Source organism: Thamnophis elegans, chromosome 2 (genome assembly GCF_009769535.1).
Source record: "Thamnophis elegans isolate rThaEle1 chromosome 2, rThaEle1.pri, whole genome shotgun sequence".
Taxonomy (NCBI): Eukaryota; Metazoa; Chordata; class Lepidosauria; order Squamata; family Colubridae; genus Thamnophis; species Thamnophis elegans.
The window spans coordinates 115,868,430-115,892,443 of NC_045542.1; the positions used below are offsets into that span (position 1 = coordinate 115,868,430).

The window sequence follows — 24,014 nt, forward strand, 5'->3', positions numbered from 1 at the left end:
AAGATTTTTCACTTCTCATCCAAGAAGCTTCTTCAGCTGTGACTGGATGGCAGGGTATGGAAGGGTTCAGTCAGAGTTGAAGGAGCTTCTTGGATGAGAAGCGAAATGTCTTCAAAGAAAACCCAGAAAGTCCAGTTGCCCCTTGAAAACAGCACCTTTGGGACAGCCATGACCTGGATGACTGAGAATCTCCATAGACATATGCCAAAAGTAGTTGGCAACAAATACTAGAAAGGAATCCAGCATACACATTGATAGTAAATCTCACTGATAAATTAAAATAGACCAATCATCCTTAGAATCTTAAAATGCCCTGAGATAATTCTGAGACCTACCTGTTTATGATTATGGATGTAAATTAACTCAAAGCAGCTGAAATACTTGGTCATCTATTTATTCATTCATTCAGTTTACAGGTAGTCCTGTACTTACAACCATTCATTAATGACAGTCCTGAATGAAGGGAATTACAACCTGTGCCTGAAGTTACAGCCATTGTAGCACCCATATGTCCAAACAATCAAAATGTGGGCACTTGGCAACCTGCCCACTCTTATGTCTACATGGGTGCCGCAACTCCCCCCCCAATCCATCTATCTCCCCCACCCATCAATGCCCTTTAACCCCCTGCCACTCTGTGCACCACTGCCCCAGCTCAGCTTTGCCATCTTGTTGCCCCTGACAAGACATACCCAGCCTGTCAGAGGGCTATGACAATTTACCACAGCCAACCTGCCATGGTCAACTCACCACGGGACAATTTTCTATAGAAAAGAGTTACACTAATATCAAAGAAATGGTGGAATAGAATCATTAAAGAACGGATGCAAAAAGAGGGACAGAATGAAATGTGAATGGTAAAAATTAAAATGTTTTTTAAATTTATTTTAAATAATTAAATTGAATTGTTAAATTGTCCTGCTGCGATTTGTCTTGCAGCAAGGTGGCGGGCGGGGGGGTGTTGTCCCACAGTGAGTTGGCTGTGATGAGTTGGCCATGGCACGTTGCCTGCAGTGAGTTGGCTCCCCCCATTTTTCAGAATGCAGGGTGGCAATGGTGGCTGGGACTAGGCAAGGCAGGATGCAGGGCAGCCAAAAAGGGGAAGAGGTTGGTGAGTGGGGGGAGTTGGAGGGAAGGCAATCCCTTACCTTACTCTTGGAGCTGGGAGGACCCAAGCTTGAAATGGCTTGGATTGGGGAGAGACCTCAGCTAATGATCAATACAATTGGATTCTACTTGCTAAGTAATGTGGTCACATGATGTCTCACTTTATGTCCCGTCATTTAGCAATCACAGTTCTGATCCCAATTATGGTTGTAACTCAATGACTACCTATAGCTGCCCATCTTCAGTATATGGTTCTGGGTGGCTCAGAAAGAATTACAAAACAAAACACCAAAATAACAAATAAAACACCAAAATAATGTAAAAATAATGATTGAAGAACAATACAAACCTTGCAGCAAAATTCATAGCTGGGCTATTCTAACATCTATGAGTAACCAACAATACAACTAGATTTATCTCCCTAATTCCCAGATCCCCATGTCTGGTGGCAAAACCAATTTTCAGAGCTTATGGAAAGCAGGCAAGACAAGGGCCAATTGGATTCCTAGGAGGATGATATTTGGGGGAGTGGGGGAATGCCATAGCACAAGAGTCCTTCTTTCTTGACCCTGCTAGACTGTTAGGTAAGCTCCCTGTTGGGAGAGCGAGTGCTTTCAGAGAAGCGTTGTGAGAGTGTTGTTGGAGAACACACAAACCAGCATACAGAGACACTGCAGTTTAAATAGGCTTTTACTTTCGTGGAAATAGAGGTATCAGAGTCCATCAAACAGTCCAAGTCATACATAGTTAAGACAGTCATCAACATCTTTCAGTTAAGGGATAATCCAAATAACATAGTTCTTAATCATACAAACAGTCCAGTACACATAGTTTGCTAGCAGTTGCAAAACTTACAATAGCTCACGCTGATCACTTTACGGCAGCCAGCTTCCAAAACACTCAGATCAGATCAGCATCTAACAGTGATTCTGGCTCCATCTTATGGCTGATTGAGGAAACAGCAACCAATCACATTTACAGCATGATTTAAAGAAACAGGCATTGTTACATGATTTATATATTGCCAACCCAACCGTTAGATTACAATACAAACCATGCAGCAAAATTCATAGCTGGGCTATTTTAACATCTATGAGAAACCAACAATACAACTAGATTTATCTCCCTAATTCCCAGATCCCCATGCCTGGTAGCAAAACCAATTTTCAGAGCTTTTGGAAAGCAAGCAAGAGGAGGGCCAATTGGATTCCTAGGAGGATGATTTTCAGGGGGGGGGGGGATGCCATAGCACAAAAATCCTTCTTTCTTGATCCTGATAGACAACAGTCCCTGGCAGACTCAGAGCATGCCTCTCCTGCCTGATGGAAGGGTAGATGTGATTGAAGAGAGGATGTCCTTCCATTGGACCATGAGAAAAAGAAAATTCTCTGGCCATTCTTGGCTGCTGAGTTTATGTTCTCCACTGTCTGAGGCTATTGTGCATTTCAGCCCATTTGACTGTCATTCAAGCCACATTGACAATGCACAATGTAATTTTTTTTGTCTTATTTTGACATGTGGTTTGGGGAAGAATTAGTGCCCCGGTTTTTTTCCCCACAGCATGTTTAATTTAATTCTTCTTTAGTTCTGTTTAATATCTTCCCGCCATGTTTGTCACCACATTTGTGTGGGAGTGGAGGGGTGTTTCTGCATCCTCACTAGTCACTGTAGCTGATTCTGAATGCAGTGTTGATTTATTTGTTTTTAACTTCCTCAAGAGGAGTAGCTGTCTCAGTTATGGCTTTTGTTTTTTTTTTCCCCTGAGAAGATTAACAAGAAGTGAGGGCCATTCCTGAGGGGCCCAGCTGCTGTGAGAAGAACCAAGAGGCACTGCAGGACCAGGCACTTCCAGCAGAGGACCAGGATCCCTCAGAGGGCCTACAAGAAAGAAAGAAGGGAGGCTTTGTGGAAGCCAAGACCAACTATGCCTCTCCTCCAGCATTCGGCGGTGGAGAATTTGGTGGGATGAGAATCAGCACGACAGACTCACTGGACTGTGGAAGAAAAGTGTCTGGGTGCTACAGGGCCCTTCTCCCCATTCAAAGGGACACCCCAATGGGAAGGAGGGGAGATGCCACACCATGGGCGAAACTCACCGTTAATAGCATCTCCAAACTGGACCAACTGAAATCTTCCTTTCCAAAACCGTTTTTCTGTACTCTGTGCAAACACGACAGGGTGGGATGGCTGCAAGACGTGGGTGCGGGAAGGGTTTTATACATTTTTGTATCTTTGTAATCAGAGAGAAGAGAAATTTCTATGGTTATTTTTACGGTTCTTCTGTTCCCATTGCTGTGATGCTGATCTTATTTTCTAGCTGTCCATGAAGCATTTTGGATTGTGGCATGAGGCAATGTTATGCGGCCTTTCGCGGTAAGGCTCAAGGCAGAAAAATGGAGGGACCTTTTCTTGCAGACTTTTTTCAGGTTGTGTGTTAGGTTGGTCTTGTTGAATGTCTATATCTTATCTCCTCATGAGCCAGCAGTAAGTGGCAAGTATTGTGCTGGGACAAGGGTATTCTCACTACTAAATTAAGTAAGTGCATTTGTAATTGGGCTCTAAAATCTCATTTGCTTTGTCATATATCCCCAGTCTAACAAGCCTGGGACCTGAAACAGCTTTGTATACTTCCTAATGCTAGAAAAATTACACATTTTGGGAACCTCATGTATTTATATATTCTAACAGAGTTGTATTGATACTCTCCTTGGAGTGTCCATTGTATTAGCAGGGTGGAATTTGGCATATTTCTGAACTTGGCCTTAGTTGAAATTTGTTTTGGCACTGGATGCTGTCTGTGAAACACACATGAAAGTAAGTTTAAAAAAATATATAATTTCTTTATTTGGGTCTATTTCCCTTCTCCTCTCTAGCAAACTTTTTACCCCCAAAACAAATGCCTGCATCTGGTAACCATGTGTGTGTGTGTGTGTGTGCGTATGTGTGTGTGTAGAACTCATCTTTGAAGCTACAGTCATTGAGTTTTCCCCCCTTGCTGGTGCATTTTTGTAATCAGCAAAGAGCTGTAAGATTGGGATTTTTCCTTCAATGTATAAGCAAAATGGCCGCCAGTAAATACATGCCAGTTTGCTGTTTTAAATGGGGATCTTGCTGAAGGAATAGTCAAGGGGTCAACATTCCGTACAGATATTCCTCAATGTATGATCCCAATTGGGATCAGAATTTCTGTTGTTAAGCAAAGCAGGTGTAAAGTGAGTTTTGCCTGATTTTATGACCTTTTTCGTCATAACTGTTAAGCAAATCACTGCAGTTACATGAATCATGAAGTTGTTAAGCGAATCAGGTTTCCCCCATTGGCTTTGCTTGTCAGAAGCTGACCGGGAAGGAAGCAAATGGCAATCACCGGACCCCAGGATGTTGCAACCGTCATAAATACATGCCAGTTGCCAAGTGCCTGAATTTTGATCATGTGACCATGGGGATGTGGTGTGAGGACTGGTTGTAAGTCAGTTTTTTCAGTGCCATTGTAACTTAGAACAGTCACTAAATTGATGGCTGTATATTGAGGAGTTCCTGTACAAAGAATCTCAGTTTATCTGACTCTTCCTGGATACTTGCATGCCCCGTCTCACCAATGAAGAAAGAAGAAATTCCTCTTTTAAAGGAGACCTTAAATAATGTCCCCCCCTTTTCCCCCCAGGCCAAGATTCTTGACACATTGCAGTGGTGTATATTGTTGAAATAACCCATGTCTGCTGAGATTCTTACTATTTAAATAGGGATCATTAGAACATTAACTTCAAAAAGATGTCTTGGGGGGATAAACTTCTCTGTGCTTTTTCACAATTTATTTTTGTTGATTCTTTGGACTGAAAGAATTTCCTGTGTGAAACAAACTAAATATTTAAATAGTTATATCCATACCCTTTCCAGAAGGATAAATACATTCTGCTCTAAACCAAATGCATTTCGGGAGGCTTCAGGAAATTATATTTCTCTCAAGAACCTGTTTTGATTTGGCTTTAGAATTATTTGAAAAAGAAAAACCAAGGAGGAAATAAGAATTGTAGCCAAAGTCAACTTTTGATGGTTATCTCCTTGTATTACTGTAACAGAAGAAATTGTTGTTGCACAGTGCACTCCTAGCATATTACAGCTAAAATGAAAGAGGTGCAAAAAAAGAGAAAGAAATTAAAACTGGTGTTCTGCATTTTATTTTTCACCACTGCTACTTTCAATGACCATGAATTTATTTCTTTTTCCTCAAGAGAGTACTTCAGTCTTAACCACCCCGGAATGGGCCAAGATAATGAAGTTTACTTAGGGTGAATACATCCAAGTCACAAAGGTGAATACAGTAATGAAAGCTACTGTGCAGTATGAAAGAGCATACTTGTGTTGTGGAGAATGAAGGTGTTACACTATAGGCAATAAAAGCTTAATACTATGTACCTATTCAGATTACTCCTGAATTATTATCTTCTTCAGCTCCGACTCTTCTGTTGGAGAGTTGCCAGAACCACAAATGTAGATTATCATAACATGCCAGTGAGGTAAATTTATCATCTCTAATTAGTTCCTCTGGTTTCTATCATGGAGACATAATTTGACCAGAAAGTCAACAATACATTTGTTCTTTTCCATTACACAAATTATATAATATGGAATGTGTGACCTTTCCTTGAGAAGAATTGCGGTTTGGTTCTGAAATCATTTCCCGTTTTCCTCTTTCACATCAGAGAGTAGATACCAATAATCATACAAAGAGGCTTTTTCATGGCTGAATATGAACTAACCAGTCATAAATGTTTAATTAAAAAAATTGGGGAGGGGGAGTTGAGGGTGGGAATTTGTTTATCTACCTTGGTGACTTTTAAGGAGTATTGACTTTGACTCCCATAATTCTCCAGCCATCATGCTGATTGGAGAATTCTGGGAATTATAGTCTTTACATCTTAAAGTTGCTGAGGTTGAGAACCATTGCCCTAAAGTATTTTATTTCCAAATACTTCACAAGAGTATTTAGCTTTTCAATTTAGCCACCCGAGGAAGTCCAGACGTGCACAGAAGCTGTACCAACATGTCTATCGGAATGGTTGTCTAGAATGCCAGCTCTGAGAGAACCCAACTTACAGTAGAACTATAACTATAAATGTAATGATTTGACTATAAGTTTCAGCCTTCCTTGGTTGTGTGCACTTGTTCATTTGCAGCAGTAATGCTACTCCATTTACTGTTGCATTGTAATGATAGAATTCTGAAGCTTAATTGTTAAACAAATTAGACTTAATGTTTATACTGGGGACTATAAATTTTTACACTTTGCGATTGTCAGAGGTGGATGACATCAATTCCTTCCACCACTCCTCACAGAATCCTTTCAATTGGTTTAATTGCCATGACCACAAAAAAAGGAGAAAGGGGAAAATTTTTAATTATTCTCTAATGTATTCCATAGTCTGTAGTTTTGGGAGGGAAAGGGCTTTCAGTCTTCCATTCAATCTCGGAGTAAAGGTGGGTCACTGTAGCCTTTGAACAGAGTTGCTCCTTGCAGACTGGAGAAAAACAATCATTATTCACCAATCCCTTAAAAAGGTGGGTATCTCATTTTTATAGCCATTGTATGTATGTCCTACATGGGAGAGGGTAGAAATCTGGGCCAAGCAATATGCTTCTTTTTTGTTAAACAGCACATGTGCTGAATGTAAAAGTCCTATTGTGTGTCCCTCGAGCCTTGCTATAGCAGCATTCTTTTTTTCCCAATTTTTCTATATGCATATATAGTTAAACCAGAGATTATATTTTTTTTATTTATTACACAGAGTTCAAGAAGGATTGTCTACGATTCTTTACATTTACATAAGGTGACCAGATTTTCAGATTGGTAAAGAGGGACACCATTGACCGGGGGGGGGGGGGGGGGGGGGGGGGCGGCTTGATTAAAAATTTTATATTTTGTCAAAAGGTCACACAAGGCGATTACATGACCCCAGGACACTGAAAGCATCATAAATATGAATCTGTTGCCAAACATCAAAATTTTGATCACGTGACCATGAGGATGCTTCAACGGTCGCTAAGTGTGAAAAATGGTCACTAAGTGTGAAAAATGGTCATCAGTCACTTTTTTCAATGCCATTGTAACTTTGGTCACTAAATGAACTGTTTGAATGCTAAAGCTAGCTTGCATTATGCTAGCTTACATTTTCAAGAGAGAGAAGCTAAACTCCTTATTAGAATTGAAATAGAAATGAGTAGAGTAGAGTAGAGTAATAGCAGTAGACTTATATACTGCTTCATAGGGCTTTAAGCCCTCTCTAAGCGGTTTACAGAGAGTCAGCATATTGCCCCCAACAATCTGGGTCCTCATTTTACCCACCTCGGAAGGATGGAAGGCTGAGTCAACCCTGAGCCGGTGAGATTTGAACCGCTGAACTGCTGATCTAGCAGTAGCCTGCAGTGCTGCATTTAACCACTGCGCCACCTTGGCTCTTGGAAGAGTAGAGTAGAGTAGAGTAGAGTAGAGTAGAGTAGAGTAGAGTAGAGTAGAGTAGAGTAGAGTACAATAGTTTATTAGCCAAGTGTGATTGGACACACAAGGAATTTGTCTTCGGTGTACATTAAAAAAAATAGAATACATTCATCAAGAATCATAAGCTACAACACTTAGTGATAGTCTCTCTCTCTCTCTCTCTCTCTCACACACACACACACACACACACACACACAAACACACACACACACACACATTCCTCCTCTGGATTCAATGGGACTTTTAGAAAATCCCCCCTCCTGTGCACACACTCCCTCTTTCTCTCTCTCTCTCTCCCCTCCTCTGGATCAATGGGGTTTAGAAAATCCCCCCTCCTCTCTCTCTCTCTCTCTCTCTCTCTCTCTCTCTCTCTCTCTCTCTCCCCTCCTATGGATTCAATGGGGTTTAGGAAATCCCCCCTCCTCACACACTCCCTCTTTCTCTCTCTCTCTCTCCCCTCCTCTGGATTCAATGGGGTTTAGGAAATCCCCCCTCCTCACACACTCCCTCTTTCTCTCTCTCCCCTCCTCTGGATTCAATGGGGTTTAGGAAATCCCCCCTCCTCACACACTCCTTCAGCCTCTTTCTCCCCTCTTTCTGGATTCACTCCGAAGTTTTTAAAATTACCTCTTCTGTAGAGACCAGGTTATCAGCCACGTGAGACACACGCTGTGTTTCTATGGCACAGTAATTCCCTCCTCAAACAACAACATGCAATGCCAATTTAGAAGCCCCGAGCAGCCGAGGAGAAGCAGCAGTCCGGGGCGGGGGGAGGGGCTGAGTTTGGACAGCCTTGGAGGCAGCTACTAGCTCCGAGAGAGAGAGAAAGAGAGAGGGGGGAGGGAGGGGCTGCTCAAAGCAACAGAAAAAGAAAAAATCTGTGAGGGAAGTCCGCGGTCTCCACATGGAGTAAGTCTTCTCCTCCCTCAGCCATTGGCAACAGCTCCCAGGGACGCGCGGGCAGGAATGCACTCATCTCGAAGAAGAATATACGCTCCCAGTTGCTAGGAGAGCCTCGGCGGCTGGAGGCTTTTTCGTAACTTTAAAAAAAATCAGGACTTTTTTAAAAAAAACCGGGACGCGGGAAAAATTGTGAAAAAGCGTGACTATCCCGCCAAAAGTGGGACGTCTGGTCACCTTACATTTACATTTTACATTTTACATTTCTCCATGATTCAGTCTATGTTTGATCTTAATTATTAAAGCTGTGAGCACTTGAGATTCAAAGGGGAAAGGGCATTTTGGAACCCTTTGTTGGCAACTCCTTAAAATCAAGCACTCCGCTTCCTCAGATTGTGCTGCAGTTACAAAGAACAGATACATCAGTTGTCTCCCAAAACCCTGGTCCCTGGACTGGCACCAGGCCATGGCATGCCAAAAACCGGGCCATGCAAACAAACAATTTACATCCAGAGATGTAGCAAATTATTTTAGTATTTATGAATCCATATGAAGAATACGGAGTACTCTTATTTGCTTGAAATATTGAATGAAAAGCTGTGCATCAGGAATACTGTTAAGGCATTCCACATCACAGATCCTCCATTGGTCAGAGGGGCTAGATGACCTCTAGGATCCCTCATAGTTATTCAGAGGCAACCATGTTCATTTGTTCCAGTACAATTTTCACTTTAACAAACACAATTAGAAATGCCACTTTAAATGTGAATAAAAGCATCTGATTGCTAATATTTTATAAATGTAATATTTGTTATGTGTATAAACTCTGTAACCCCTTTAAAAAGATAACTCAAGTAATAACAGCTGTAAAACTGGGGGGGGTGTTATTTAGGGTTCAATTACCAGCCTGGGTTTTTGCTTCCCTTTGATAGCAAAAAAGGAAAAATATTTATTACAGGCCAGCAATCCACCCTCCATTACTCTGTAAATTATTCTAAACTATTTATTCCACATTGAACAGATTACAAGAACTTTTACTTATCTCTGTCCCATTTCCAACAAAAGCCAGCCAAATATCTCAAAGTGCTTACAGAAGCACTTCAAGAGGCCAAGCTTTTTTTAAAACCTAAGAGAAGTAGGACTTAGGAGAAATCATTTAGATATCACAGGTAGTAACTATCTAGATCACGGGTTTCAAACTCGAAGCCCAGTGGCCGGATCTGGCCCACAGGGGGGTTAGATCTGGCCTGTGGGGCTACCCAGGAAACAGCAATGCACTGACCCGCGGTGCCTCTGCCAGCGAAAACGGAGCTCCATTGCAGGAGGCCATCACAGCCAAAAATGGAACTTGGGCGCCTGTTTTCGCTGGCAGAGCACTCAGGCCACCACAGGCGCCCCCAACAAGAATGATGTAGAGCTGGCCACTCCCCCCTGGCCATGCCCCCTCCCCTCCCCACAAGGTCAAACATAACTCTGATGCGGCCCTCAATGAAATTGAGTTTGACACCCCTGATCTAGATATTGCAATCAAACTGAGCTTTTTCAATGTATTGCTAGCAATTTTACTCAGAACATCAATTATTAAAAGTATTAATTATATGGAAAACAATTGAGTAGCAAAACAGCCATCAAAGGAAATGCTGCTATATAGCAGCAACAGTTGCGAAAGTAAATAATAGATGGTCAAAACTTGAACAGAGTTTGCAATTTACATTTATATAAATAAATGGGACTAGAGAAGATGTCTGAAGGTGATGTATAGATATATGGATAAATGAGTATGACATAACAGTGAAGAATATTGAGAGGTTGAAAGAGTAAGGAAAGAGATAAGATTAAATGTTGAGTTTCACTCTGAGTTTGCAACATTCATTTTTATAGCTTAGTTGAGAGATGTTTCCATCTTGCTTAAGTGGCAGAGGCAGCCTTTAATCTACAAAATAAGCAGATAAAGAATAGCAATGGGAAGTCAATAGGCAATTCAGGATAACTGAATATAATAGTTTATATCTGCTCCATTTTTTTTTTTTGTTGGGATGCTTCAATGCCCTAAAAAAACCTGGGGTGGAATAGGAAAAAAGGAAATCATAAAACAATCCCATTTTCCTTCTTCATCTGCTAAAAAGTCAAGGTGGGTAAATTTTATTGTGCTGCCTGCCTTTCCTCGTGGATAGTTATAAATGTAATTTAGCCTTCCACATATCAGCGTAGAGTCACTTTGGATAGCGAGATAGGTGGCATATAAATTTAATAAGTAACTCTTGCTGAGATAGTACTCCACTGTCATGACTAGCAAATGTATTGTATTGCCCTGATTGACAGTACATGGGAATATTTGAGAATGCTGATTCTTAGCTGAAGTAAGGAACCCTCCCAGAAATATGCCAAAGACTGATCAAGACTGGATTGTCCCATAAATATTTGAAGCCAATCACTCTTCCTCAAGGGTGGTTTGCCCCCTACTGCCACCATCTCTCCTTCTGCCTCTCGGCACCCTGATTAATGAGAACTGCTCTAAATCCTCCTTCTCTCACCCAAGTCCATTTCCATTCTGCTTCGAGGAGGGTGTTCTTTTACTGATCTTTCCCTGCTCCATTCCATTAATCTCCAGACAACTATTTCCCCTAATTGACATCTTTCAGGTTTCTGGAAGAGAATTCTGGTCAGACCCTGTCCCTAGCAGGCTTCTGAATCAAAATGGCTGTGATCCTGAATATCTATGACTGAATAGAATAGAATAGAATAGAATAACAGTGTTGGAAATTACCTTGGAGCTCTTCTAGTCCAACCCCCTCCTTAGGCAGGAAACCCTACACCACTTCAGACAAATGGTTATCCAACATATTCTTTAAAACGTCCAGTGTTGGAGCATTCACAACTTCTGAAGGCAAGCTGTTCCACTGATTAATTGTTCTAACTGTCAGGAAATTTCTCCTCAGTTCTAAGTTGCTTTTCTCCTTGATTAGTTTCCACCCATTGCTTCTACCCTCAAAATACTTCTTTTTAATTCTTTCTAAGCAAGGTTTGAATTTTGCCTTGGCTCCGGAAAAGGCTTTATTTTGTCAGGTGATCTGTCACTTTTCCTCCCTCACCCTAAAGCTGGTCTTACTGGTCTTACCCAAGCAAAGGTTGAGAATGAAGGGTCCTTGGTGTTCTCTGAGCTTGGTTGTTTTCTTGCCGTTGTTTCATTGTCCAAATTAAGTAATATCAGTGCTAGCGATGAGAAGCCCAGTCTATCCCTGATCGGGGGAAAGGTATCTGGATGGCCCCGTCTAGCCAAAGGCACAATGCCTGCATCTTCTTTAAAAGAACAGGGGGAAAGAACTGGCAGCCTCTCAAATTTCATCACCCTCCCTCATCCATTTGTCTTGACTCTGATAAAGTCCCAGAGTCCCTAGGCCAGGGCTCCGATCCAAGAAGAACAAACCTGGAACCTCAACCAAGCGGAGAAGCAGCAGGGCCAGTGTAGTGGCATTAAGGCAAGGAGGGAGTGGTGTTTCAAAGATCACTGTCAGGGATTAATTCTGAGCCAAGCAGAGCCCAAGGTTATAAAGTTGTCTGTCTTCAACATGTGTCATCAATTCAGCAGTCGTGTGTGACATCTCTCAGGTAAGAGAGGGCAATCTCTACGTTTCCTGAGAAAAGGCAGAGCTGTAATGAACGGATAAATAAGCAGAAAATTGATAGTTCTGTTGGGGTAATTGAGATAGTGGTAAAGAGCTGAGATTGAGGTAAGAATTTAGTAACTCTTTGAAGGTTGAAAATTATTTTCCTTTGAGTTTAGTTACAGAAATGTTAAAAGTTAATGCTATAAACCAGAACTTTTGGCCACCTGTCTGAAGAGTTGGGATTGACTCTAAAGCTTACTGTGTTGCATACTTATGTTGAATGTTGTACGAATGGGATTCATAAAATATTGCAATCCAGGTTATATTTGTAGCATGCCATAATCCCAGATGCTCCATCATTCCTGCTCCCATTCCCATTTTATTTCCAGGCTTCCCTTGTCAGTTTTAATCACCATTCCCGGCTTGCCAAGAATGGTTGTGCCATTCGTCATAGGCTACTTTTCCTAAATATCGTTTTTTCCTTTTGCAACTACTATATTATTTAATTAGTTCCTGAACGAGGTGTAGGGAGTAAGATAGGATCTTCCTTAATTGCTGTTTAGCAATCTCAGTGAATTATAGGGAGAGAGTGCATGTTGCGCATACTTTTCTCCCTTGGTAGCTGACATATAGACCCAGTTTTCATCACAGAATTGAAAAAAATCTAATTCTGACCTTGTAGGATAAGCAACGATCTAATATAAAAGGAGTATTATGTTTCTTGGTGACTTTAAAATAGCATGAGATTTTCAGGAAAAAGCAAAAAACAATTTTTGACCATGAGAAAGAAAAGATTACAATATTCAGATTAAGGGAAGCCTGACAAAACTAAAGCATGTTTAAGACTTGGGAAGGTTTATAAAATAATGAACAAGTTGCCAAATCCTTTTTCAGTCAATCGATTAAGAATAATCTTAAAAAGAATGTTTAAAAAAAAGAGATAACATATGGCTGGTGTCCAAGCCTATCAGATTACAGCTTTAGAGGAAGGTCTGCAAATATGAACACTCAATCTGCTCAAGTAGAAGAGTGAAAAGAATTTTTGGGGTTCTGGGGTTGAAGTAAGAAAATAATTGTTGGCTTCCATTTTTCAAAACATAAATCTAGCTTTTAAAGTGGACGTTGTTTCCAGTCAAAATCCTATCCCTTAGTGAAATATGTGGATGTTTTGGTGACTGGAATCAAGCGATAGATCCATGGGCAATCTTACATTAAGAAAATTGGAGATAATTCCAGCTCTTTGTATTAGGTTTAAAAAAATCAATAAAAACCCAAACAGGGACAATGACCAAGGGTCTGGACAGTATGTAGCCTCCGATAATGTAGCCCCAGCATGTAAAAATACCTAAAGGGTCCTAGAACACCTACATTTGGTAATTTCTATGTGATACAAAAAGCAAACACAGGATTGTTGACCATGAGAGACAAATGTAGGATATGTGCAGCCTTATCGAGTCAACTATTGGACTCAACAAAGCGGAAGAGATAACGCCTTTCCCACTTTTTGTAATAAGGATAACCTCGGTGAAGCCCCCAGAGCAACTTGATAAAGAGTAGTTGGAGTGTGTGATTGTTGCTTCTGACAGCATGCAAATGTCTGCATTTTTGTGAATGCAGTTACATAGGTTTTGAAGAAAGGAGTTTGTTGATTTGCACTCATATTTAAGAGAATTAAAAGCCATCCTCAACTATTTTTAGTGAGAAAGCATAAAATCTTTTTTTTCCCCTCCTCTGGGAAAAAAAGAACAAAGATTGATAGCAGATTTTTCTACTCTCGACTGATAATTATCATGGGAAAAACCAAAGGAGAGGGAAATCCCTTCATCAAACCATCTTCTCTTCCTTTTGACATTTTTACTGATGCTACTATCATATTGCTCTTGAAGATAACAGAGGTTAGGCTACGAAGAGTCTGAAAACATGTTTGAGCCATTGACCCACTCATGTCCCAAATGTCCTTCATCACATTCTGGCCCCAGCATAGAGAGGACTGAGCTGGGAAGTTTAAACTTACCAGGGTGTAACTTTGAAATGTTCATCTCCTGATGCCATCCAGGAGATGGTGGCTTCTCTACCCCACACCATAGTAGCTAATTGGAATTACTATGGCTAACTATGACTATGACTACACGGTGGCTTGGTGGCTAAGATGCTGAGCTTGTCAATCAGAAAGATTGACAGTTCGATGGTTCGAATCCCTAGTGCCGAGTAATACTCCCGTTACTTGTCCCAGTTGTCTGTCAACTTAGCAAGACGTACTTTTGGGAGGGGTTTGCCTAATGCTTGCATTTGAAAGATATGTTTTGCCCTTTTTAATATTCAAAATGGTTTTTCTCCCCTGAGTTCTATGGTGTTTAATCATATTGAGTGTCCCTTTCTGGTTGCTGGAACTGGTCAAACTCCACATATTTGCAGGGATGCATATCTAATGCAGCTCAGTTTGGAAGGTAATAATTAATGAGATCAGAATATTAACTGAGACCCTACTTAGGATCCAAGGGAAGCGGTGGCTCGCGGCTAAGACGATGAGCTTGTCGATCAAAAAGGTCGGCAGTTTAGCGGTTCAAATCACTAGCGCCGCAGAATGGAGTGAGCTCCCATCACTTCTTCCAGCTTCTGCCAACCTAGCAGCTCGAAAGCACGTAAATTAAAATGCAAGTAGAAAAATAGGAACCACCTTTGGTGGGAAGGTAACATAAACAGATACCACCTATAAACAAACAAATAAAAATAACATATTGTACTTTCCTTTTTATGATCTTTCATAGTCCAAGTGAGCTCTGTGGCACACAAGGGTTGGTAGTTAAGCTTTATAGGAAGAAAAATTGCAGGGTCCCTAAATTGCAATTTACAGATCAGATTTCTGTAAAACAATAAAATAAAGGACATGGATGGACAGGGGTGGTGGTGGGAAAGCAAGGAGAAGATACATCACCCCAGCTGGGCAGAGTGTCCATTGGGTGAGGAAAAGGTTGCAGTGACTGTTCAGGAAACAGGAGGGGGTGTGCCAAGCAGTACAGCCAGTTGGAGGTGAGGCTGTCGCTAGAATAGAACAAAGCCTGTTTTTCTTCTGAAGGATTTGAGACAGCTGGGGTCAGCCAAGGCTAGTTTTGAATCAGAGCTGGAAAGCACAAGACAGGGGCATTTGCCCTGAGCTGGAGATGGGAGAATGATGACATCATCCTTTCTTGGACTTAGGGAGCGATAAGTGGTTTCTACTGGCAATGGGCCAAGCAGCAAGCATGGCTCAGCCCTCCCTCTTCTTTCCTTTTTAAAAACCTTTCTTCTCCGAAGCCATTTCATTTATATAACTACTTGGATATCTACCAGTTGCTTTAAACCATATCTCAGGATTTTAAAACGTCAGGTTCTATTTTTTTTAATGAGCCCTTTATTTAAAAAATTCAAGGATACTGGTTTCAATTCCCCCCCCCCAAACCAGCAGATCATGTTTATTATGCATTTTATTCCTTTGCTTAAATTATATTGCAACGCAAACTCTAGTTGTTTAAAGGTAAAATTTAAGAACTCAGAATAGAAAATGACCAATTTTTTTTAAATCACATTTTTATTCTGTGTTAAAAACACGTGGCTTCATTGAACCCGTGGGTTTGTTAAAACACATGGCTGTGTAAACACAAACACACATAAATGCGGTAGCTACAATAGGTAACACCAGTCATTGCTAAATTAATGTCAACCTCACAGGCTCCACTCACTTCAACCTCCAAGTTTTTATGGTTTTCTGAGAAGCCAGAACGTTTGGAGCCAACCAAATCTTGGTAGATCCACCTCTGGAACATTAGTATTGATGGCGCTTCTTCTTCTCTTCCTAGTCCCAAGGCTGAACCCCAAAACAGGTGGGCTTCCTGAGGTGGGCATGGAGGCAAATGGAGAGACAGGTCACTCCAATGCAGAAACTGCAGGTGAAGTCCTGAGTGAGTCTGAGCTAGAAAAGATCGGCCTGAGAAAACAGATTTTACAGTTTTCACTTTCTACTCAGATCAGGAAAATAAGGTAAAGTATTGCTAATCCATTCTCGTAGCGTGAAAAATCAGGAAAGCATGTTTTAGATTATGAAAAGATGACTGAGGAAGGGCCTTGGGGAACATGTTGCTTCTGAATGGCAGATGCTTGGAGGGAAATGATGACAGAATACAGGTGGTCCTTGACTTACAACAGTCCGTTTAGTGACTGTTCAAAGTTACGACGACACTGAAAAAAGTGACATGATCGTTTTTCATACTTACGGCCGTTATACCATTATGTGATCAAAATTTGGACACTTGGCAACTGAGTCATATTTATGATGGTGGTCACAGTATCCTGGGATCAGGTGATCACCTCTTGCAACCAAAGTCACTGGGGAAGTCAGATTCATTTAACAACCGTGTTATTAACTTAACAACTGCAGTGAATCACTTAACAACTCTGGCAAGAAAGGTCGTAAAATGGGGCAAACTCAGTTCACAAATGTTTCACTTAGCCACAGAAACGTTGGGCTCAGTTGTGGTCATAAATCAAGGACTACCTATATGATCGTAAGTCAAAGACAAAGGAACACACTGCCCTCCACTCTGAGGGAACAAAAAAAAAACAATATGCCAATGCTATAGCACAGTGTTTCTCAATCTTGGCAACTTGAAGATGCCCGGACTTCAACTCCCAGAATTCCCCAGCCAGCGAATGCTGGCTGGGGAATTCTGGGAGTTGAAGTCCGGACATCTTCAAGTTGCCAAGGTTGAAAAACACTGCATAGCACATAAATGGCTTCCCATCGATGAAACTCTTTAGTCTCTCTTTTAGGTTTAGATGTTTGTGCTATTGCTTAGGTGATCCAAACTATCCCATCAATTCTCAAGACCTCCATAATTTGGGGAAACCTTGAAGTTTGTGCAAACAAAAACTATTTCTAGAATAGGTGGTTTGACCATGGGGTAGAGAAAACTGAACTGGAGAGAAGTGTATGCATCACGAAAGAAGGTATTGTGGACTGACTGGAACAGGGAACACTAATATAGCATTTCATACTCACTGGTGGGTTCCGGATCCTGTTCCAACTGATACAATTGGAACGGGCACGGCGTTGCCCACATGGACGCACGCAGTGCACGCATGCGTTGTAGCTGCCAGTGACGCTTCCGCAAGCCTCCATGACACTCCAGCTGCTCAGCAGAGCCTCGTGCAGGTGCTGTACGTGCCATGCCCATGCGCAGAAGCACCAAAGGCTTTAAAGGACAGGTAGGGGGCTCAGGCAGGCGGGTGGACACTCCAGAGCACCGTACCGGAACAGTACCCGGTGCTCCGGGAAGGCTCTGGTACGCCCGTTCCAGAGCATACTGCCTACAACGTATCACTATTCATACTGCAATGTTCCAGACTGTGCTCCATAGAGAACATGCCTCAGAAAAAGAATCGCTTGGCACATCCAAATATTTAGAAAGCTTGTATATAAGAGTATGTGAGATGGGATTTTTGACCAACAGAAAAAGGTTTTAACTTTCTCTTCAATCCCCTCTTGCAAGGCTTCTTCTGTCTGCTAACATTCAAACTTGTCAGATTTCCTCATGCATTATATATGCGTGTGTGTGTGTGTGTGTATAAATTTCATATATGTGTGTGTGCTGGCACGCACATATATATACAATTTGTTTTACAAAGTTAAAAAAATCTAAAACGATATAGAAGAAAATAAAAGGAAGGAAGGAAGGTGTTGACAAGCTAAACAACAAGCTAAAAAGAAAAAATACTTAAAAGAAGCGACTTCAATCTTCTTTCTTCAGTTATAGACAGATCTGAAATCCTTCTAAATTATATAACACAGTTCCCTTGTCCCCATATACAACTCATATTAATCAGTAAATGAAGGGTAGGTGGTATCTGCTCTCTATAGTATATCAGAGGTGGGTTCCTACCAGTTCAGCCCAGTTTGGCCAAACCGGTAGTGGTATGGCGGCCTGAGTCACTGTAACTGGCAGCAACCCAGGCCTGCCACGCCCCCGAACTGGTTCCCCAGTTGCCACCATCGGCATCTTGTTTTTGGGTTCTGCACATGCGCAGCACAATTTTAATTGAACTGCGCATGTGTGAGCAGTGTGCATCCAGCACATGTGCAAAGTGCACACATGAGCAAACTGGCAGTAAAGCCAGCCGCAACCCACCCCTCCTCACTCACTCTCTCTCTCTCGCTCTCTCACTCTCTTTCGGTCTTTACTTTCTTCTTTTCATTATATTGGTAATATTTCATCTCTCCTCATAATTGTTGTATATCTCTGGCTAACTTTGTTGCTTAAAAGGTCTGGAAAAGTATGTTGGATTTTATATGAAGAGATGAAACTGCCACAGGTGGGAGTATCCCTGTGGCGGGTTTCAAATTTTTTTAGAACCTCTTCTGTAGGTGTGGCCTGCTTTGTGGGAGTGGCTTGCCAGCCATGTGACTGGGTGGGAGTGGTTTGCCGGCCATGTGACCAAGTTGGACTGGCTTGACAGTCATGTGACTGGGTGGACGTGGCCAACTTGTAAAATGTGGTGAAACTCACTTAACCACGCTCTTGCTTAGCAACAAAAATGTTGGCTCAGAAACTCTGGCATTTCAGGCACGCAAGTCTTAAAGCTGTCAAGTTACAAGACCCTTGCACCCTTAACCCTTTAGGAAAAAAAACCCCAGGGATGTTCAAACTTGACAGCTTTAAGACTTGTGGACTTCAACTCCCAGAATTCCTCCTCTCGCTCTTCATCTTGATGATGTGCAGACGGGTGGGGGAAGGGAGCTGGAACCGGTTCTAAACGGCACTGTAGATTTGTGGAACATCTTGTATAGAAGAGGTTAGAACTGGAAGGAACCCACCCCTGGAGTATCATATGGGCCAGCATCTGAAAACTAGCACTGTTAAGCTTCTCCCTTCCTTTTTAAAATATGATTCTTTGGATTGTAGCTAACTATTTTTGCCAAGGGCTGGAGCCAAACCTTGTCTAACAGCTGCCTGTTGCACTTTTAGATAGTAATTAAAGAAAGAGGTAGAAAGGTTGTGGCCATTTGTTGCATACAATTAGTTAGGGGTAGGTGGGGCAGCTCCACCTCTGTTTTCAACCTTCAAAATATCTAGAATTCCAATGTTGCAACTTTGGAATTTGATCTTTTTTACTGCAGGATAATGTGGCATAGCCATTGTGTTTTTTTCTCCTTGAGTGCACATCTATGATAGGTTGTGGGAGCGATGCACAAATTTACGTCATGGAATGGAACAGATTCCCGCTTCATTCATTCCTCAACATCCCTCAAACTCCATGTAAATTGAAGACACTGCTTTCCTCTTGCAAAGGCCTTTGTCCACCTCTTTTTCAGATGCTCAGGATCAACTGCAAAGAGCTTGCTGTTTCGATTCCTGCCCATCCTTAGGTGGTTGCCACGCTACCCAGTCAAAGAATGGTTACTAGGGGACATCATCTCAGGATTCAGTGTGGGAATTATGCATCTCCCACAGGGTATGTTATCTGAGATCTTCTTGTGAGTCCTGGGATCTTGAAAAACAAAAATACCCTCTGACCAGTGACGTACAGTCAGGGGAGACAGGGGAGGCAGGGCCTCACCACTGTCACCATGAAAAGAAAAAAGATGTAAAAGGATAAAGGCTGAGGTAGTTGCTGCCAGAGTCACAGTGGATGACTCTGCTTAGTGCTTAACTGTTTAAAAAAGCCTCTAAAAAGTGCCCTCTACAGGAGGAGGCGGGAGAACCACGTGCCTCATTTAGTCTATCTTTATGATCACTCGAGTAGAGTTAAGCAAGGGTTAAAAGCTGAAAAAATCATTATGTAGATGAGGCACTAGGTTTTATTGCCTCCTCCTATAGAGGGCGTTTTGTTTAGAGGCTTTTTTTAAATAGTTAAGCAGAGTCATCCATTGGGGACTCTGGCAGCAGTTAGCCCAGGCTGACCTCAGCAGCTCTTGCCTTTTTCCTTTTACATTTTTACATTTTCATCATGGCAAACAAGAGCAGAGTTGAAATCCTCTGTGAAACAGCTGGAAAAGGTATGTGGGTCGGAGGGAGGGGGAGGAATTCAAAATTAATGTAATTTGTAAGTAATTGTATTATTGTAAGTAATTTGTGTGTGTGTGTGTGTGTATGTGTTTTACCCGCCTCTGCTGGCATGCGGGCTGGCACTTTTTTATGTTGGACATAGCGGCAGGGCTTTTGGACATAGCGGCAGGGCTTTGGGACATAGCGGCAGGGTTTTTGGATGCCCCAGTGCTATGTCCGACATAGAAGCGGGATGCCTCTATGTCGGACATAGCGGCAGGGCAGCTTTTGCCTCTAGCACTGGGGTGGCAGGGCGGCTTTTGCCTGCTTTCAAGAAAGCTTTCTTGAAAGCGGGCAAAAGCTGCCCCGCCACCCCAGCGCTATGTCCAACATAGAGGCGGGATGCCTCTATGTCGGACATGGTGTCCCACCTCTATGTCGGACATATTGCCAGGGTGGCAGGGCGGCTTTTGCCCGCTTTCAAGAAAGTTTTTGCCTCTAGCACCGTGGCGGCAGGGTGGCTTTTCCTCACTTTCAAGATCGGGATGCCTCTATGTCGGACATAGCGGCAGGGCGGCTTTTGCCAGCTTTCAAGAAAGCTTTCTTGAACGCGGGCAAAAGCCGCCCTGCTGCCCTGGTGATATGTCTGACATAGAAGCGGGATGCCAGGGCGGCAGGGCGGCTTTTGCCCGCTTGCCTCACCAGCCATAAACCTCACCACACGTCACTGCCTCTGACCAACCATTGGCCCTCTTCCATGATCTTGCCAGTTGGAATTCTATGAAATGACAGGTTCAGTTAGAGAATTTCTGATGCTAAAGTTATAGTAATCAATGAATGATAGGTAGAAATAGGCACAGAAAAGAAGTTGGAGAGCTGTACCCTGGCCCTGAAAGATTCCACTGTCAAAATTCAGTAGCAATAGGATTGACCTCAGCAGACTGAACTTGGTTTGGTTTTTATAGAAATTGTAAGAAGCCTCTGGACACAAACCTTCACACATCATGCTTTCTCTCCACAGTGATTTCAATGAATTATTTCTAAATTTCCACACTGAGATTTGGGCTCTTTGGAAAAGGTTGTTTAAGGATGGAAATGAAGGCAATTTGTTTTCCAGAGGCTTTCTGTTCTCATTCCTTCTAATAATCATGCCAAATCTAGGAACCTGATAAACCTACCTTATTCTTCCATTAAGGGTACCTGTAGCTTCCCAGGCGGTTATAGGATCAAATTGTAGCTCATTATCTTAGAAGACTGTCCACTTCTGCTATAGGAAAACCTACTGAAAATTTCTCTTGGCTTTTACATTATTTTTGAAACAATGATTTGCTTAATGGAAAAACCACTTGGGAAAAATGATTTTTAATGAGGAAGGACTGCAGATGTAAGGTGTATTGATCTTGGGCTTGTGAGAATTATGGTTCAAACATCTGGAGAGGCAGAATTGCCTACTCTTGTCCAAAGTAATTGAGACACATTAGCAAGTTGATGAGAAATTATAAGAGGCCATAAATATTTCCTACCCAAATGCTTGATGAGTAAATACAATTAGAATACATGAAATAAAAATGAAGTTTTTAATGACATGTGAGATAACTTCCACTTCTATTTTTCCAAGGTTTGGCATACGCACTCCTAGCAGGGTTGCCTCCAGTCCATGGTTTGTATTCCTCATTCTATCCAGTTCTGCTGTATTTCTTATTTGGGACATCCAGACACATCTCCGTTGGTAAGTAGAGAATATGGTAAGTTTTAGATGCTTGACATTTACTAGAGGTAGAACACCAATGGCACTACTAGCAGTGAACCATAGGACTAGTTTGGGAAGCCCTCAAAAGACTTACAGAAAAAGTATTAAAGAAAGCACTTATTTGGACAATTGGAAGCCGTAGCTGCACGGATATTCTTTTTAGACTTCATTTTTAAAATGTGCTGCATTTTCCAATTGGCTGACACAGTACTTTTTACACGTTAAGCAGAAAAAGCTTTGCAAGGAGAAGAGCAATAGGGGGGAAGTGAGGAGGGCCACAACAGCAGGAAGAAGTGAGGAGTGGGGATGGAGACAAATAGTTGTAGTTGTAGTTTATTTAATTTGTATGCCACCCTACTCCCGAGGGACTCAGGATGGCTAACAACCAAAGGGGGAAGGGGATACAAATAGGACAAAGGACAGACAGGTTAAAAAACAACAACTGTCACAGCATTTCAAGTGGGGCTGGAAATTCATCAGCCCCAGGCCTGCCGGAACAACCAGGTCTTCGTCGCTTTGCGGAAAGCCTGGAGGGTGGTGATGGGAGATCATTCCAGAGGGCTGGAGCAGCCACAGAGAAGGCCCTCCCCCGGGGATTTGCCAGTCGGCACTGGCTGGCAGATGGAATTCGGAGGAGGCCTAATCTGTGGGATCTAATCGGTCTTAGGGAGGTAATTGGCAGGAGGCAATCTCTCAAGTACCCAGGTCCGATACCATGTAGGGCTTTAAAAGTAACGACTAGCACCTTGAAGCCTGTCCGGAGCCCAATAGGTAGCCAGTGCAGCTCGCGGAGGATAGGTGTCACGTGGGTGTACCGAGGTGCACCCACCACTCGCGCGGCTGCATTCTGGACAAGCTGAAGTCTCCGAATACTCTTCAAGGGCAGCCCAGATAGCACAGATGGAAGATGAGACAGCAGGAGCTTCAAAGTACCTTGTCATCCCCTCCCCCCTTAAATTTGGCAACACCTAAACATAATACTGAATAGTACATCTCTATTAACAAATTTTGCTGCACGTATTTATTTATATGCCCAATTGATTTATGCTTGTTGTATCATGTTATGTTTATTAACACGTCTAAGAAAATAGACATTCTTTCCAAAATCTTTTGAACCAGAAGAAGAGACAAAACCTTGGGTTTCTTCCTGCAGGTCCATTTGCTGTCATTTCAGTGATGTTAGGAAGTATGACAGAGTCACTAGAACCAAATGGAAAATACCTGGAAGTGATCAATGGCACCAATAAAACATTTGTCAATGAGATCAGGAGGGATGCAGCCCGAGTAGAGCTGGTAACTGCAGTCACCTGCTTAATGGGTCTATTCCAGGTAAGAGAGAGATAAGCATGCAGTAAAAACCTGGTGGTGTAAGCTGAATCAATACCTAAAATCTGAAAGTAAGAAATATTGAATTTGTTTTGGTACTAAAGCTGAAAATGTCGGTCTTACTGTTATTAGGCAGGGTGGTAGTAGCTGCAGTTAATTTGGACAGTGATATAGGTACGTTGGAAAGCAGTTATTTGCAGAGCAAATTAACAGGAGATGAGGGAGTCAACAGGAAGAAAAGAGAAGAATGAACAGGCAAGATATATGATGAAAATGCAGAGAATTGTGAGGAATGAAACATACCATCTCCTGAATAGTTAATAAGTGCATGTTCTAAGAGCTGCTGATTGCCCATTGTGGGTGACTGAGTAGTGGGTAGGTGCTTTCTGCTAAGTAAGCAGTCTGAATTAATAAATAGCTTGATCCCAGGGAATGCACTGGCTTCCAAATTAACGAAACTTTGCTTACCTGCTTAGCAAAGGTTAAGCATTTGATCTACTTCCTGGGTCATTAGCTTTCTTTTTAAAAAAAATATTATTTTATTTTAATACAAACAATCCATCTTCCATTAAACAGTGTGACATCTGGGTACAAATATCTTGTGCAATAACATTTAGAATTTACAACCATACTCATTGTTTATCTGCTCATGACTTAATATTGATATACATAACATATCTGATACTATAACAATCCTCTTCTTGAATTATTTAATTCTATTAATATATTTTCTATATTTCACTAATCTACTTTCATTTCTAACTTACATATTTGTTCTCTAACCATCAATAAAATAGTTCCCGCAAGCTATA

At 41.9% G+C, this 24,014-nt stretch overlaps 1 protein-coding gene across 1 annotated transcript in view; it reads left to right on the forward strand.

Annotated features, from left to right (window-relative positions):
• Positions 1-24,014, forward strand: part of CELSR3 (cadherin EGF LAG seven-pass G-type receptor 3) — a 155,008-nt gene that overhangs the window by 110,007 nt on the left and 20,987 nt on the right. Inside the window, exons 36-39 of the mRNA XM_032239098.1 lie at positions 15,952-16,125; positions 19,454-19,593; positions 21,745-21,855; positions 23,030-23,205. Of these exons, the coding sequence (XP_032094989.1) occupies positions 15,952-16,125; positions 19,454-19,593; positions 21,745-21,855; positions 23,030-23,205 (601 nt within the window). The remainder of the gene's footprint in view (positions 1-15,951; positions 16,126-19,453; positions 19,594-21,744; positions 21,856-23,029; positions 23,206-24,014) is intronic.